This window comes from Danaus plexippus, chromosome 27 (assembly GCF_018135715.1).
Source record: "Danaus plexippus chromosome 27, MEX_DaPlex, whole genome shotgun sequence".
Lineage (NCBI taxonomy): Eukaryota > Metazoa > Arthropoda > Insecta > Lepidoptera > Nymphalidae > Danaus > Danaus plexippus.
Genome location: NC_083555.1, coordinates 3,457,576 through 3,475,512, shown reverse-complemented (window position 1 = coordinate 3,475,512; position 17,937 = coordinate 3,457,576). Strand labels below are relative to the sequence as shown.

The 17,937-nt window shown below is 39.1% G+C and overlaps 1 protein-coding gene across 2 annotated transcripts; it reads right to left on the bottom strand.

Moving 5' to 3' along the window:
• Positions 1 to 4,117: 4,117 nt before the first annotated feature.
• Positions 4,118 to 17,032, bottom strand: LOC116775696 (keratin-associated protein 9-1-like). Of its 2 annotated transcripts, XM_061525072.1 has the most exons (22): positions 16,903 to 17,032; positions 16,548 to 16,578; positions 16,434 to 16,474; positions 15,938 to 15,964; positions 15,831 to 15,857; positions 15,479 to 15,505; positions 15,191 to 15,217; positions 15,027 to 15,053; positions 14,750 to 14,776; positions 14,481 to 14,507; positions 14,379 to 14,405; positions 14,259 to 14,285; positions 13,810 to 13,836; positions 13,714 to 13,740; positions 13,616 to 13,642; positions 13,521 to 13,547; positions 13,406 to 13,432; positions 12,296 to 12,322; positions 12,029 to 12,055; positions 11,597 to 11,623; positions 4,632 to 4,658; positions 4,126 to 4,551 (listed from the first exon to the last, which is right to left on the bottom strand). In XM_061525072.1, exons 1-22 carry the CDS (start codon positions 16,960 to 16,962, stop codon positions 4,438 to 4,440), a joined length of 732 nt encoding a protein of 243 aa, XP_061381056.1. In that variant the 5' UTR covers positions 16,963 to 17,032; the 3' UTR covers positions 4,126 to 4,437. The 2 variants fall into 2 exon arrangements, with proteins under 2 accessions (XP_061381057.1, XP_061381056.1); XM_061525073.1 differs by lacking the exon at positions 13,810 to 13,836 and having other exon boundaries at positions 4,118 to 4,551.
• Positions 17,033 to 17,937: the final 905 nt, after the last annotated feature.

Below are 17,937 nucleotides of genomic sequence, written 5' to 3'. Positions count from 1 at the left end.
ATATGTGATTAATACTTCATAATTTCTTACAATAAACACGACATTATACGGTAGGTACACACACACACACAACATAATACACAATTTTGTACAGTAGGTACATACACAGAATATTGTACAGCCAGTAGGTACATAAAATATTCAGTCCTAACCTCACGAACCCCTGATCCTCGATGGCACAGCATCAGATGTTATTTATAAATTTAGAATGAACTTCACTGACAAGTACAACCATTCGTCAAAAGATGTTTACATGGGATGTACTCCAACACACGCTTTTTTAATATAATGTGATATTATATATAAAATTATATACTTAGAGCTTATTTTTTGTCATTCTATGTCCACTTTTGTTATACCAACTATACACTACTGGTATAAGACCAACACTATTGGTATAAGAATCGTCATATTCCAATGATACAAAGACCAAAAATTTAAACTATTGTCCTCACAAGCATTGGATTTATGTCTAGATTAGGCAATTATTTATTAAGTTTCAAAAAATCTAGCGCTTATACAAAAATATAATGTAATATAGGTGTATTAAAGGTGATTATATGTTGAAACCCGCTAATTTTTGTACATTTTTGCCCTTTCAAATCATTCTTAATATATGTATATATATGTATATAAATATAGTATGTATATTATAGGTATCTTATTCGTACAAACAAGTTGCCGCATTGATGGATATAATTTGTACTAACATTTTTATTTGTGTCGTTCTCGTTACACTTAAAACACCTAAAAGTTAACAAAAAAAAACCTCGTTTATTTATTATGGTGGTCATAATATTATACTAATATTATACTATACGTGCTAATAGCCACTTTAATATCAGTCAATCAAAACGATATGAAAACAAAACTTTAAAATTATCGAATTCGGCTCGTCCTTGTCAAAGTGGAAATGTCATTGTCAATTGTCAATTGTCATTGGTGACTTCCATATGGCCAGTTAGAAATGGAATTACGCTGTGTTCAAACTTTTAGACATATTTTAAAAATGTTGAGATTAATATATAAATAAATATAAATATATATATTTGTGGTCTGTAAAATTTATGAATAATTATATAATATCTATAATCACACGCTCAATAATTTATCTCCGCCATATTAAATACAGAGAAATTTAAAACGATTTTTTCAATATTAATTTTCAAAAAGAAAAAATCGAGATCACTAAGCCATTTATGTTTTAAGTTGACAATTTCGATTTATTATTTAATACCTTTTTTTTATTTTAATGGACAATATATTTTGATATCAATGATAATACTGTTCTTAGATACCGACTATTCCAGACCCTTAACCGGGTTAGCCTGGATAAAGTAATCTCATTTGGAATTACTTGATATATTAATTTCATTATTACACAAAGGCGTCTATTTGATCATTGAATTTGAATTTCGAATGCAGTGTGATCGATGAACCTAAATAGTTTAAATTTACATCTCATTCGTTAAGTCTTATTATGAGAAAAAATAATTCTATTTTTAAAATCACGTAGTTTTGTTAGGAACGACGTAAAAATTTCTGTATATAGTTCGAGTTTGTACGTTTGTTATTGGTTAAGATTTATATTAATGACAAATTATAATATCTTATATTTTTAAAAGTACCTTCTCATTTAAAATTGTATTTTTTTTAAATATTACGCAGTTTCATAATTTTATTTTACACTTTCCAAACGTTTCAATTACTTTATATCAACCGTGATAATGGCATACAAGATGGTAGTCTCAATAAAAATTCGTAGACTATTCAAAAAAACATTGTTTTGGCTTTAATTAAAAAAAATAATCGTAAATAGTGTAATCTCTAATTAAATCCTAAAACCTTCTTCATTCAAAGTCTGTCTTTGAACAGATTTCTTTATACGAAGTTTAAGAATCCGTCAAATAGATTTTAACTTAACCTCAATAGATAATGAGTTCAGTAAATTCATTTCTTCGTCAAAGGGTTATCTTTGATTGCCATCAGTTTGAATTACAGTCCAATAAAATAAATTCAATGTTGGCCTGGAGACAAGATATATAACTTTACAAAGTATTATTTATATAAAATTGTTACCTTATTTATAATATACTAGCTGTGCCCTGGAACGCTTCACCGTGAACAACCAAGGACAGCATATGTTTTATTGAAGTTTCATTTTTCAATACTCGGGGTTAAACAATATTATTTGTTTTACCATTGTTCGTGTAGATATAGAGGCTAAACCAATCAAAAACCTATATATTTAGGAACTTCGAATTTATACAAAGAAAATAACAATATGACATTTAACAATTTCACAAAGAGATTTTAATTAAAATGAACATATAAAAGGTAAATTAAGGAACAAAATAATACACTGCAAATACAAGCATAACAACAAATAACCTACTTACAGAGTAATGTCCTTAAAATAGCCTTAGAACTAATTGCTAACACAGTATTAACAGATAAAATCCTTGAGCAATTTCACCTCGACGATCGACCCCAAAAAGTGAAGTCCACATCTCTCTCGTGCCCTGGTTGTATTTTTGTTTTTAAAAGACGTTCCTTGGTTCTTTATATTTCTTTATATTTTAAAGAGGTTCCTTATTATATATATATACAAGCAATTTAAAGCCATAACAAAAGCTTATGTGTTTTAGGTATTTTGTATATTTTAATTTTAAACTGTTAGCTTAAATTGTTGTAGTGTAGTTTCTTGTTTCAATAACTTTAGTTATGGAAGTGAGTTAAGATGAATCGATCATCTGCAGTTGATAATATTAGTGCTTGTTTAGTTTTGTCCTGTTCTGGAATCCATTAAGGTCCATCCATACTAAATTCTTAGAATATAAGTTTAATAGATTACCCAGAAGCAGATTTCTAACCATTTATGTGGTACTTGGAAGCGACTGACAAATATATATATTAGGAATTGATCTTAATACTCTGGAAATTAAATCTTAAATATTGATTAAGCTGAAGTAACTATTAGGCGTTCAAAAGCAAAAAGAAATAAAAAGTAAAATTCTGACCGTTCCTGGGTTCCGTAGATTTTGCTTTAAGAATCTTTAAAATCTGTTCGTTAGACTCTGCTAGTATAACCTAACCTAGTAAGCCTAACTTTCACATTTTTTTATATAATCCTAACCGATTATTTTTAGTTTCATTATTTTTATACCGCTACGAATAAACGAAAATATTTGCAAAAGATTTCCTGCAAAAATACAAGCGCAGCATGTTTGCAACTTACTAACAATACAAATTGTAAACCAGCTCCCGTAACAAATACATCGTTGCAGAGACAGCATTTACAAATCTTAAAGAAAACTTCCTTAAAATAATACTCATAATCCTGTTACTCAACTGTGAGTGGCTTTGAGTGGCTCTCGAGATGCTGGTGAGAAGCGAAAAGGCTGTGTAAAGTACAACTATACATTTACAGCTCATTCTTTAGCTGTTTGGCTTAACATGATACATTTTAATGACATTAATTTCTGTTTATTTAAGTAAAATTTTATATTTGAAATGTACGATCGATAGAAGCTCGTCTTTAATAAAATAATAACCCTTAGAATATTATATAAATGGTGCGGGTGTGGATTCCGAATCATATAAATTTTATTTATGTAGTTGTATATTGTTATTCTTTAGCTTTAGATGAATTTGTAATCACTTTGTGCTACCCTCGTCTGCACATTATTAAAATCACATGATAATGTCTTTAAATAGGCAAATATTGTTAGCGGGGATTCAGTCTATTCGATGCGCCAAGTGAGAAAACGTTGTAAGCAGAATCTCTCGAAGTTTGAATTTAAATCTTTTGCTGTGAAGTCTGTGGGATTATTTCTAAGCCATTATATCCCCAAAGACCGTGCCATCCAGGTCAACAAGTATTACGAGCTCACTAACAACTCATTAAGAATATGTTCGTTGTAAATTTGTACGCGGTAGAAGTAGGAGCAAGAGGTATAACAGCCAAATCTCTATACAACCTGCTGAAAGACTTAGGTCTGCCAAGAACTAACATCTAGGCAGAGAGAAGAGCTTGGACAGTGGAGGTGAGCGTTTAACGCGCGTTAGATAGGGGCCCCTTAAACCTACACCTGGGACGCAAGTCCCAGGCACTGTTGAAGCTCCTCTCCCTGCAACGCGATGGACCCGGCACCCGCACGGTGAATCCATGGAATGCTGAGAGGTTTCGTCTCCGGAGCGCTAGTGCAAGTAATTTATGTTCATAGATTTAACTTTATAAAAGATTAAGTCCAATATGTAAAACGTTTTTTAAGTTTAAGTCCAGTTCTTTCTATCGAAAACAATATTAATAAATCGAGCAGTAATTATTATGATAACAAACATTAAATGAAAAGATTATTTGAATTTAATTATCAAGAAATTTAATTTTCAATATCAGTATGCCATAGAATTTAAAGTATTTGTAGAGAACACATGTTATTTATGTGTATTCATGTAATCCGACATATCAGCGCTGAAATCAACCTTAACCAAACGCAGACCCATTCCTTTCTTCGAATCCTTTTCTTCGAGACAGCTCTGACCATTACACTTGATGTAACAATAAAGAAAACACGATGATTTAGTTTAAAACATTCTTAAATATAATTTTATTTTCAAAAATCTCTTACCATCATTGTACAACCCTTTCCCGCACACTGGAAAAATATATGATAATAAAAGGCTTATTTCATGAACAAAACTCGACCAAAAATAACATTAACAAAAGCAAATATGAACATTATTTAAGGACTGTAGTATATGAAGCAAACTCAGCATATAGTTGCCTTTAAGTTGGCCCTACTGGTACAAAGCTTGTCACTCAAAAGTGTTTACATAAAATAATCATAAATTTAGAATAATTCACTCAATGTATTGTATATATCGGCTCAATTCTTATTATTTGAATAACTAAAAATTGAGGGTAGTTGGCATTATAAGGTGTCACCCGCATAACCACTTTTTTTTTTTTTTTTTTTTATTTTATTTTTTTTATAAAGGGGAAAATCATCATATGACCCCTCTTGTCCTGGGTGGGGCAAGAGGGAGTGTCAGACTCTTACTGACTAAAAACCCCCCCGTACCTTCTCCTGCTCCGAGCCAGGCCGCGGTACATCATTTCGCTTGCACCCGCAACCCGGCTTGGCAACGGCTCTCGGGCCCCATCTGTGGTGGTCAGATGTCTCTTTGAGGCGCGCGCGGTACGCTACGCGCCGTACGCTTAGGTCTGGTTCTGATCGGGCGACAAGCTACCCTTGCTCGCCGTCCGCAGACCCGCGCTTACGGTGGCTGAAGGTCATCTCGCGATCCCCAGCGCCTGGAGCGTCCCCTGCAGCGTCTGGCGCGTGAAGAGGATCGTTCCCTCATGCGCTCCGCGTCCTCCTTAGATAGCATGACTGCTTCGCAAAAGGAGGAGACGGCTTCCCAGTGCCTCTTGCTCCGCACCATGGCCTGAACTAAAGCCGCACGCGAGAGGTCACCGCCGCCGATGGCTACCCTGAGGACACGGCGGTGCTCAGCCCAAGCTGGGCACTCCGCCACCGTATGCTCCACCGTGTCCTCTGGCTGGTCGTCGCAATGTCGACACCCGGGCGTCTCCTCCCTCCGTATCCGAAACAGGTACCTCCCAAAACATCCGTGCCCGGAAAGTACCTGCGTCAGGCGGAAGGTGAGCACGCCGTAGCGTCTCTCCAGCCACTCCTCAAAGATTGGTTTTACCGCTGCGATAGTAGCGAGCCCAGCCTTCGGCTGAGACAATCGTTCCTTCCACTGTGTCATGAGATCACGCTGGAGTTCATCTTGCCACGCTCTGATCTGGCACGGCAGCGGGGCTTGGCCCTGGCGACAAGCTTCAGCGCGCAAACTGAAGACCTGCGCAAGCGCCTTCGCCTCTAGATCCCAGGGCGGTGATCCGGCAAGGAGGTTCGCAGCCTCTCCGGAAATAGTGCGATAACCACGGATTATCCGAATGGCCATAACCCTCTGGGACGCGATCAGCGTACGAGCTGGACGCCGGCTCAGATTTAGCGCCCACACAGGGGCTCCGTAGAGGGCCATGGACCGCATGATTCCCAAATATAACCTCCGGCAGGAGGCATTCGGACCCCCCAAGTTAGGAAGGAGCCGCTTGAGCGCAGCCCCTGTCCGTTCCAGCTTAGGAGCCAAACGTCGGAAGTGTTCCGCGAAGTTCCACCGGCTATCGAGGACAAGACCTAGGTACTTCATCGTCGACTCGACGCCGATGGTAACCCCTCCCGCCGTTATTCGGGACCCACCTGCAGGTGGTGCATTCCGCTGGCTGTAAAAGCTCATGGCCTCGGACTTATGGAGCGCCACCTCGAGTCCTAACTGCCGGATCTTAGAAACGAGTGTTTCAACCGCACATGTCATCAGGTTGGCCGCCGCCTGGTGCGACCTCCCATTGGCTAGCACCAGCGTGTCGTCAGCATAACAAACCACTCTGACGCCTCCGGGAAGGTCGGTACGCAGCACCCAGTCGTACCCGATATTCCACAGGAGCGGGCCCAGAACCGAGCCCTGTGGAACACCGCGCGACATATCTCTGCGCTTCCACTCGCCTCGCTGACCAGGGTAGATGACAGACCTCTCCATCAGGTAAGCCTCGACTACACGGCGGAGGTAGGCAGGCACCCGGAGATATCGGAGTGCCTCGAGGATGCAGCTCCAGGGCAGCGAGTTGAAGGCGTTTGCGATATCCAGAGACATCGCCACGACAACCCTCCCTCTGGCCACTGCAGACCCCGTCGTGAGGTCCCTCACGCGCATGATTGCATCTACCGTGGAACGCCCTCTGCGAAAACCGAACTGGTTGTCTGCTAGATCCGGCCCTCTGCCGGTCAGGTGCGCGACGAGGCGGTTCGAAAGTATTCTTTCGAAGAGCTTTCCCACCTCATCCAGCAGCACGATAGGCCGGTACGCGGACGGAGAGTCCGCAGGGCGGTCCGGCTTCCTCACGAGAACCAGTTTACCTGTCTTCCAAGACAGCGGAAACTGGCCCCTCTCCAAACATGCACTGAAGAGACCAATTAGTCGAGGCTTTAAAGGCTCCGACGCCAAGACCCATGCCTTAGCAGGCAGACCGTCAGGTCCTGGGGCGGTTTTCTTGGTGCCCAATCGCCGCACCGCTGCTCTCAATTCTACCTCGGTCACCACCAAAGTACTGTCGTCATCCTCGTCAGAATCCGCATAAGGCACTCCAGGTTGCGGAGTCATTGTCGGAGGGGTGTACTCCCTTTGCAGCCGGGGGAATAATGTGCTCACCACTGTCTCCACCACCTCCGGCCGAAGTGTCTGAGTTAGCGGTTGAGCCATGGTGCGAAGTTTATTCCGCACCATTCGATAAGGCTGTCCCCACGGGTCTCTGTTCAGACGCTCCAGCATCTCCTGGCGGGCCTGGTCTTTGGCCCGCCGGATTTCCACCCTGAGAGTAGCTTTCGCAGTCCTGTACTCCTCGTACAATTCCGCCTGTCTAGTTTCAGCGTCCAGAACCTGAATGCGGAGCCTGCGGTGCCTGGTGTATCGGCGTCGCGCTGCGATGCACTCACCGCGTAGAGCAGCCAGTTTCCGAGACCACCAATACACTTGCCCCTTGCGCTGACCTGGCCGGACCCGAGGCATCGCTACGTCACAGATCCTGGACATGGCGTCCTGGAGCCATCTTGCCTCCTCATTGACTTCGGCAGGCCTTTCTGGTGGAATTACCCAGGCCTGCACAATTGCGGCTTCGAGAAACAACTCTCGGTCTAGCTGCCTCAGGGCCCATCGCGTTCCACAGGGCGCCTGCCTGACCGGCGGGTATTCGGACTCGGCAAAGACGTCGAACCGGATATACCGGTGGTCGGAATACGTCTCCACGTCCTCCATGACGCGCCAGTCAACGACGCGCGATGACAGAGTTGGGCTGGCAAACGAGATGTCCACCACCGACTCACCCTGCATCCGCACGCACGTAGGCACAGAACCCTGGTTTAGAATAACGAGGCCTGTCTCTAAAGCCCAGTCTTCCACCATCCTACCCCGTACGTCGGTGAGCCGAGAACCCCAAGCCAAGTTCTTGGCATTGAAGTCCCCTAGAACGAGCACAGTGAGAGAACGGAACTCGTTAACGACGTTAACCAAATCCCTAAGGGAGTTGTGAAACTCGGAGAGAGATCGGTTCGGAGAGAAGTAAACGCCCACCACAGCGATATCTCCAAACCGAGCAGCAACGCAGCCCCTGCTTCTCTGAGGCCTCTCTAGGGTCGGGGTGCCATTGGTAGCCGACGAGATGATAGTCACCGAGTCATCCAGGTCCACCACCCAGTGATCGTTGGGTGGAACGAAGTACGGCTCTGAGACTACAGCGACATTTATCGACCACTCCGCCATGCTCTGGAGCAGAAGATCCTGAGCAGCAGCGCAGTGGTTAATATTCGCCTGAAGTATGCGTAATGGAGCCATTATTAACAGTCCATCACGGCCTCCTCCGTGGTGGCAGCGGCGATAGCAGCAGTATCGGGAGTGGTGGCGACTGCGGCAACGGCGGCGGGAACAACAGCAGAGTCAACGTTGGAGGCAGAGAACTTACCCCTGCCTCTGGATTTGACGGGAGGGGAGCAGGACTTGCCCCCTACCCGATGGTCAGCCGGCTTGCCGGCGGCTGCACATGCATCACAGTGCAGCGGGGCAGTGCACGAACTAGCCCTATGACCGGGTTGACCACAGCGGAAGCAGAGATCGCTGCGGTCCACCTCCGAGGTGCATTTAGCGCTCACATGGTCCCCAATGTGGCATCGGAAGCACCTTAGAGGTCGGGGCTCCAGCAGCCTCACCTGCGCCGAAACCCAGCCCACCAGGAGCCTTTTACCCTCTTTTATTCTCTTGGCCGCCGTGACGGGACAGCTAACCACAACTGTTCGTAGTCCCGAATTGTCTGATCGGAGGGTGCCTGCCTTGACCTGATCAGCATGGCATCCTCCTGTCCTGACAACAGCGGCCACCACCTCCTCCTCCCTGACGGAGTCGTCCAGGCCCATAATTCTCAAGTCTAGACACTTGGTGGGCCTGGATACGCGAGCTTCCTCCGTACCAAGGCAAGTCCTAAGCTTTTCGGCTAGAGCATCAGCAGATTGGTCGCTGGCCTCGCCGGGGACCTCCAAAAGACGAGCTCCAGTCGCAGTTACCTTAACTGTAAACCCGTCGGGGGCTCCAAATTCCGCAGGTGTTACCATTCCCTTTATTTTAGCGAGAACATCCCCGTAAGTCACGCCGTTTTTCGCCGCATCGGGTAATAGCGTTATCACTACCGCCGCAGTTTTTGGGGCGAGAAGCTTAGCCTTGGCGCGCTTCTCCTTGCGCTGCTGCTGTTGCTTCTTCTTACGGTGCTTCCTTGCCTCTTTGGAGGCGCCCCTTGCCTCCCCGACTACTTGCCACTCGTCGCAGCCAGCAAGGGAATCCGATGGCGGGACAGGTGCCACTCTGGCTTTGGCACCAGCCGGCTGGGACGCTGTGTCCTTTTGCTTTCGATTCGCCGGAGTCCTGGCAGATGGTGTAGCAGAAACCATCGCCGGGGGTGAAATAAACACCCTCGGCGGCGGAGCTGCCCGTGCCTTTACCGGCGATTTGCCTTGGGCTCCAAGGCTGGCCGGCGGCTTAGCTGCTGCAGCCGTAAATGAACTGGGATCCGACTGACTCGCAGTGAGCGAGGGGCGGAGTAGCCTACCTTCCAACGCGTCAAAACGTTGCTGGAACGCCGCGATTTCCCTCCTCACCAGGCTGAGCAGGTTGGATTCCGCCGTATGCGTGGGCTGGGATCGGCCTCCGCGAGTATCGGCAAGCTCAGCCTTTGCCGACCGGAGCTCAGTTACAAGAGTTGCATTGACAGACTCCAAACGGGCTAACTCTCGCCTCATCTCGGCAATCTCTTTCTGCAAGACGACTATCTGCCGCCCTGCCAAGCTCTGCTGAGCAGCCGCCTTCATGATGGCCGACTCCGCATGCTTTAGTATTCCGTTTCTGGCGGGCTGGGATCTCTTTGCAGCCACCATACGAAGAGCCTCCGCCACTGTCTTCCGAAGGCTCGCGGAGCCGCGTTCTCCATCCATATCTTCGCCACCAGACACCTCCATATCGGAGGAATCTGAGGGGCCGGCCCTTACAAGGGCACTACTGTTAGTACCCTGCTGATCAGTCGGCTCGGTCCGGCCACCTGCTTCCCTCACGCAACCCTTCCCTTTAACCTTACCCCGCGCAGCCGTGGGGATCTTGGGTACTGGGCCCTCCTGCACGTTGGAGGAAGACTCTCGGCCGTCCTCCAACCTAGGACGCTTTAGCGTTCCCCTCGGCCTTTTTTGGCGCTGAGAGCTCACGCTGCGCAGTGAGCAAGGGCCAGATACATTCAAGTCTGACTCTGAGTATGACTCTCTCGGGTTTGTCGCCCGTCCAATGGACTTACTTGACGAATTCAGCACCTCCCCAAGCTCCCGAGAGCCACCCAGGCTTTCCCCGCCACCAGCAAGAGAGCTGAACTCGCTTGCTCTCACTTCTACTTCTACTTTTTTGTTTTGAGGTTCGTTTTTATTTACCATATTGGTCCCACGAGTGTGGGGGAAATAACAGGTCCACCCAGGGAGTGCCCCCTGTCCCTGGGTAAGTGTATATTTGTTTCCCAACTAGAGTGTCCACCGGTGCCCTAGCTGGGGGTGCGCTCACAACTGATACTACTCCTCAGCCATACATACCCTCGCCGCGCACCAAAACTTAGTATTGGAGGATTTTTTTATAGAGGTTATCTTCCTCGCGATCCGGGTGGTTAAGCCAAGACCCTCGTCCCGTTCCGAGTCATAAAACATGACTATGAACTCTTCCCGGATTACGATTTAGCCGGTTGCAGTCGGGGTCAACATGTGCCCCGAAGCTACTCGTTGGCAGGGTGAGAGCACAACGAGTGCCGTCCTTGTTCCTCCGCTACGTTCTCTGCTTAGATCAGAGAATCGTGAGGAAGAACTTCCCCTCAGAGGCACAGACCCTATGCCAGCACAAGGCCTGCCACCTCCAGAACCTGACCGGGATTTTGCCCCGCTCAGCGCAAACCAAGACCTCGCAAGAAGGTCAAGGTCCTCCCCCCTGTGACTGACTGCACCGGTGAAACGGTGGGCGATGGGGTCGTCACGTCCCGACGCCGGACCCGCATAACCACTTGCGTTGGCACCTGTGCAAGTGTAGTCACAACAATGAGTGTCAGTTGGTATAAATATAAGTGAGAGTACAGATTAAAAATAGTATCGATCGAGCTTTTGCAGGGATCGGACGTCTTCGAAGTGAGGGGTTCGTAAAACCATCTACGAGGTTACCTTTAATAGATCGAGATCCGAGATCGTGACGACATTCAAGAATATAGGCACTGGTGACGTCAGTTATGACGTCTGTTTTGTCTGACGTCTCTTTTTAAAAACCGCAGTTGAACCTACTCCCACATATACAATACAATACAAGCACTGCTCATATTACGTATATTATAGGATATATGTTTATATAAAGATCACTGACACTTTCATTGAGATTACAAAAAATTATAGTACAATTATTTTTAACTTACCTTAGACGAGCAAAATTCTCCCTTACACTATTAAGATCAAACAGAAAATATTTTAAATAATAAAAATGTTTAATGTATTCCGGATCATTGATTTCTATATTTAATTGTTTATTTATTAACAATTAAATGGGATGTTATAATATATATGTATATAACAATACAAGCTGATATTTTTTGACATTTTTGTAATCCAAAGCAGGCTTCCGGTCGAAATAAGGTCATGGCTGTATAGTTCATTAACAGAACATTGCTGTAAAACTAGCCTGAGTAGATTTTGGTCCGTTGATAGTTCTAGAACCTTGGAAGTACCTTTCTCTCAATCAAAAACCATATTATTCTAAGTGTAAGTTACTAAAACAGTGCTTCGTACGACTACACGGAATGTAAGCTCGTTTGATAACATTTAATAAGAAAATCATTACTAATACTTACACTCGCTTGACAGGATAAACCATAGCACTGAAAAGAATTGAAAATATTTTATAATAACTTTTCAATTAATTAAATTTGCCGTTTATATCCCACTCGAGTTAGTAAAAAAAAAATTTTAAAAATCCCCCGAGTCGTTTCTGAGATGAGCCGAAATACAAACATTTAGAAAAAAAAACAATTAAATAAACATTATACGTATTGAGTTTATGCATTACATTTCGATATTAATATTCTAATATTTTTTTATGAATGTCTTAAAAATATTACCTTTGCTTGACAGACGTTACCAGAACACTAGGGACGTGACAAAGTTGTAAATAAGTAATAATATATTACAATACTTGAGTAATCAAAGCAAGATATATCAAGTTTGTCAGTTGGTTGTCAAAAAGCATTTATTGTACTAATAATATAAATAGCCGACAGACTCTTTGTGTTTTCTCTACGCAGTATTCAAGATTATAATTTATCTAACAAATAAAAACGTTTACATTAGCAAAATATTCTACGATTCTAGTGCGAATGAAGCCATAGAATTATATATATATATATAATATATATATATAGACATTTCTTTAACAAGAATTACACGTCAAAAGAATTTCCTTATAATAATCTTATAAAAAACAATACTATTGTAGGTTTAAATGCTTAAATAAGCATTTAATTTTATTAAAATTTGTATAACCGGCGATTTGTGATATTAGTTTAGTTGTTTGTGAATCTCTCACTAAATATACTGGTAGGTTTTATATAGGAACTGGAAGGTTGTGTCTAAATTATTAAAAATTAAAAGAAAATTGATAACAATAGTCTATAATTTATGCTTATATTATTGCTATGTGTACATGTGATAATGCTATCACTTAAAATCAGAAATTATTTCGAAGTTATTTAAATAAAAACATTAACTGAACGAGAATCTGGCTACATTGTCGGAGGAAAAAAATAATTGTCATTAAAGATGAATAAAAAATATTTTTGTGAAAAAGAAGCCGACTCATCGAGTGGTGACAATTGTACAGATTATAGTGTTGTGTTTGAAGCTAAAAATATATCACATTGTAAATGTCTACTGCGTTTGATTTCATTTATATCCTGTACTGAAAAAAATCTTCCAGTAATCTATAGTATTTGTCTATCATCAAGTCTTAAGGTACGTGAAAATACAGCCTCAGATGGCTATAGCATTACCTCAGTTAAAGCATATTAAGTCTTTCCTTGAAAACCTCCAAATTGTAAGTGTGATGCAACATGGGCAAATCTTTTATTTAATTATTATTAATGTATAAATATATATACATATATTTGTGGGTGTGTGTATATAAAATATTTTTGAATGTACAACAGAAAAACTTAAGATATATAAGTAATTACCGAAACGACTGATCGTTCTCCTGTGGTCTGAAACATTCAAATCAAAAGATTAAAAACAAATCTCCGAAAAGCCTCTGAAACACATATGTCAAGAGTAAATAAAGAAAATTCTTACATCGGCTGTACAAGTTTCACCCGTACACTAGATAAATAAAAAAAAAATGAAGTAAAATAAAAAAATAAACCTTAGACAAAACATATATTACTCACTTTGGATTTCGAATCTGTCCCTGATGCCTACATAGAGAAATAAAAATTATTCAGGGAAACTTAAAAAAAAGGAGACAAATTTGGTTGAATTTCCTTACATTAGAAAAACACGTTCCACCTTCGCACTATAATATAAATGCATTAAAATGTGTTTACGATATTATAAAATTGACTCAAAATTGAGAAGCACTTACCGCAGTGTATACATTTTTACCTACGCCCTATGTTAAGAGAAATAATAATTAATAATAATTTTCTTGATAAAGTAAACGGTTTGTCATACAAGGCTAGGCTTTTAGAAAAAAATAATTTTTAATCGTGTTTTAATATTTAAGGATAACCTTATATATATAAATATTTTATACTACGCGGATTTTATTATTTTAAAACTACATAATCCCGACGTTTCGGTTAGTTTTCAGCAACCGTGATCACGGGCAGACGAGATGTGATGTGATGCGTAGTATAAAGAAATATATAAAATTAACCTTATATACTTTTACATATATATATATATAAATTTCTATTTACTATTTTTAATATATATGTACTTCTTGTCTTTTTTAAGATATTAGAGGTATTGATGTTTTCCTTACCAATATTAGAAAATATAAATAAATTTTATTATTTTTTAAGTTCATACCTTCGACGTACATAAGCCTCCGTAACACTGAAATTTAAAATCAAAAACTGTCGTTAAAATCGTTAAGGATTTTTGTTATTGTTAGGATATGTTTAGTATAAAATACATAAGTCGACTTACAACTGATTTGCACTCGACACCGCTACACTGAAAATATTATTGCAAGGATTTCAACGAGGACGAAATTATGAAAAATATAACAAACAAATTATTTTAACAAACCTCCGAATTACAAACGCCACCAAAACACTAAAGATGAATTAAGTGATAAAAAAAAGATCAATGTTTTAAAAAAGGTCAAAAAGATAAATTTTAAGTGATAAAATAAGATCAATATTTTAAAAAAGGTCGATAGTCCTGCAGGAAGAGATTTAAAAAAGGATGAATTAACATTGAAACTATATTTTAGAATATAAATTACGATATTCATTTAAAGTAAGAAAGTAAAGCGAGTTCAATTTCAAAATTTAATATATTTTGTAAATACCTACCTCCGATTCACATTTCCTCTCAGTGCACTGTAAATTAAATTAAACGTTTGAAAAACAGATAAAATATAAATATCAAACAATCAATTTAAGGTAGCTGCAATGAAGGCATTCCCAAATTTTTTTTTCATAGACAAGGATTAAGGAGTTTATTTGACTAGGCTACTTTGAAGGCCACCCATCCAAGGGGCGACCGCAACAGAAGCTGCTTGACAACATTTTTTGCTTGCTTGGTTACATATTCGTTGATCATCGTAATTTTGGTTTTAATAAAACTTACCAAAGATTTACATTTGGGTCCATCGCACTGTAATACCGACAGTTTTATAGTTAATGAATCATGCAAGAACAAATTTTAAAAATAAAGATAAAAAAAAGTTTTTTTATTTAAATAAATGATTTTTTTAATTTTTTTATTATTAAATGACAATATACTTTATTTACCGTTGCCTTAGCGAGTGAACCCCTCGCCTGAAACGTCGTGGTAAAAACAAATAACTTATATTATACACAAAATAATAACATGTCAATATATATATAAAAATAAAATCTTAGGCATTTCCCAAACCAATATGACTTATACCTCCTGGATCGAAAAATTTTCAATTATATTTTTCATGTCATGAAAAATTCCTGTTTTTGGGAGTAAATATCTTACCGCACTTTGTCAATATCAATATTGAATCCTTTTAAGATTTTTTAGTAATTTATTATAAAATTAAAATTCCTTACCGTCGAAGAGCAGAAACTGCTAGAGCACTGACATCAAACAAAATATTATGAATTTTATTCAGCTGATATACAACGAGGTAACAATAGTAATCAATTGACCTTAATAAACAAGAGTATTTCAATTTTACCACATAAGTAATTTTAATTATCCGTACAATATAAAGGTTAAATGTATAGTTTTTTATCACCGATTTGATACAGGACACGATGGCTTAAATGGAAAAGCAACTGTAACGCAAAGTCCGTAGTTTGCAGGTTCGATTCCTATACGTTTCTACGAACTTTTCATTCAACATAATCTTATTAAATAATAAGCTAAATGATTTAATATTAACAATTTTATTGTACTCACTTTAGCTACAGATTCATGACCTAGACACTGAGTTTAAACAGAAATTACATTTTATTTATACACAGTTTACTTATACAGTTTGAGTTACAGATAGTACTTATACTTACTTCGGCCTTGCAATATAAAACGCTGCACTGTAAAATTAATGACGTACTATAATGAATATAAATATCCAAATATATAATAATTATTTTGAATAATAATATAATATATGAGATGTTTATATATTTGTAAATAAGGATTTTGTTATTCCTCAGTTCAACATAGTTTAAGTTGTAGCCAAACGTTCATCATCATGTTTAACCTCAGCGTATTTCCTGTGGGAGTATGGTAATCTCTGATGTATGAGAAATTCACTCTCAAGGTGACCTGGAATACTTATAGTTCCATTCAAAGGTTTTCAATTGAAAGCTCTGTGATTTCTCATGGGACCACACATACATATATCCCGTGATTTTTACAAAACTGTCGCATGTGGACCCTTGAATTTAAGGAAACTTATTCCTTTGTATAAAATGACATATACGAATTATGTTATATATATATATATATATATATATATATATATATATATTACAATATAATTACTTCGATATTATTTACCTCGTCCACACATTTACCGTCAGACTGTTGCAACGGTTTTGCTTTTATGTAAAATAAAAGGTTATGTATTTTTTTTTAATTATTAATGTAAAAGCAAGGTATAATTTAACTTACTGTTATTCCTCTCTATACTTGGAAACCAGAGCTGAAGTATAAAAAATAAATAAATAAAAAAATACTCTGAAGAGGAAAACCATTGAATTTAATTATTAACTATTGGAATTACGCATAAAATATAATATATTATGTTTTTAGTAATGTTTGTCCGTCTTTGTTCAGACTAATCTACGAAACTAGATAGCTTACATTGTTTTTTTTTAAATCAGATATAGCTGATCAAATAACGTCTCAGCAAATAAATTAAGTGATTTCAAATATTGATTAACATGAAAAATAGGGAGAAATATTTCGTATTTACGATATATAACATCATAATTTATATATAACAAGAATTATTATTTCTACTTACTGTTAAAATACTATGTACACTACAAATAAATATAGCTATTGTCAATTTTCGCCAAACCATCTTATCGCTTTCAAGTTAAATTTTATCTGTACGTATCATCATTTTTCAATTTTGTGAACAATCGACTTGTTACGCGTGAAACAATTGATTGGAAGTAAAAAATTTTAGAGATCCTTCTTAAATTATCCATAGGAGATTTTTTGATTTATGTCTGATTATTCTTGTATGTACCTTAAATAATACCATAATTTTTCAGCTTCAAATATATACCAAATAACATTTAGTCGAACTTATTTAAAGCTTTCCTTTCTAGTGCGTTTTATTTTTAAATTAAAATAAATGCACATTATATTTTTAATTTTTAAATTTGGAAGAATTTTTAGAGATATTTTCAGCATTTACTCAATTTGAATTTCCCATTAGAATAATTAGTATTTATATCGAAAATATTCAGCAAAATAACGTAAAAAACTTTAAGTAGAAAAGTCCTAAAGGCCTGAAATTGTATTAAGTATAAACAGTGAGTAATATTAATTGAAATTTGATTATAAGATCCATTGGTTTCTAAACTATATATATATATACAGATTGTGATCACGGTTGCTCCAAAGTAACCGAAACTTCGGGAGTCTGTAGTTTTTTTAATAATAAAATACATGTGTTGTAATCCGGAGAACATTAGTTTTATTTAAAATAATTCAGGTCTTATAAAATGAAGTCAGTTTATAAGATCGTTTTAAAGAAAATTTTAATTTACCTAAGAATTGAATTATCCGATGTGTAATTTAATAAACGAATATGAGCCGTATATTTTAGTTCTATATTAATCTTTCACAACTTACTTCTAAAGCTTTGTGTCTCTGGAGGTGATGGACTACTTAATGAAACTGGGACAGACCTCTAAGGATGTACACGGTTCAAGGACAAATGTTTAGTGATAAGAGATAATAGACTTATTATCAAAATGATTCGACCCAATTTGATATATAAAGCAGAAATAAAGCTACAGTGTTGAAAAACAACTGCAACCTTATT

What these genes read in the sequence shown, in the direction of transcription:
- LOC116775696 (XM_061525072.1), bottom strand. Translation starts at nt 16,962, where the DNA reads ATGGTTTGGCGAAAATTGACAATAGCTATATTTATTTGTAGTGTACAT. An exon ending in GTAAAAATGTATACACTGCG is followed by an intron (nt 13,741 to 13,809) that starts GTAAGTGCTTCT and finishes TTTATATTATAG; the next exon opens with TGCGAAGGTGGAACGTGTTT. An exon ending in GAAAGGGTTGTACAATGATG is followed by an intron (nt 4,552 to 4,631) that starts GTAAGAGATTTT and finishes TGTTACATCAAG; the next exon opens with TGTAATGGTCAGAGCTGTCT.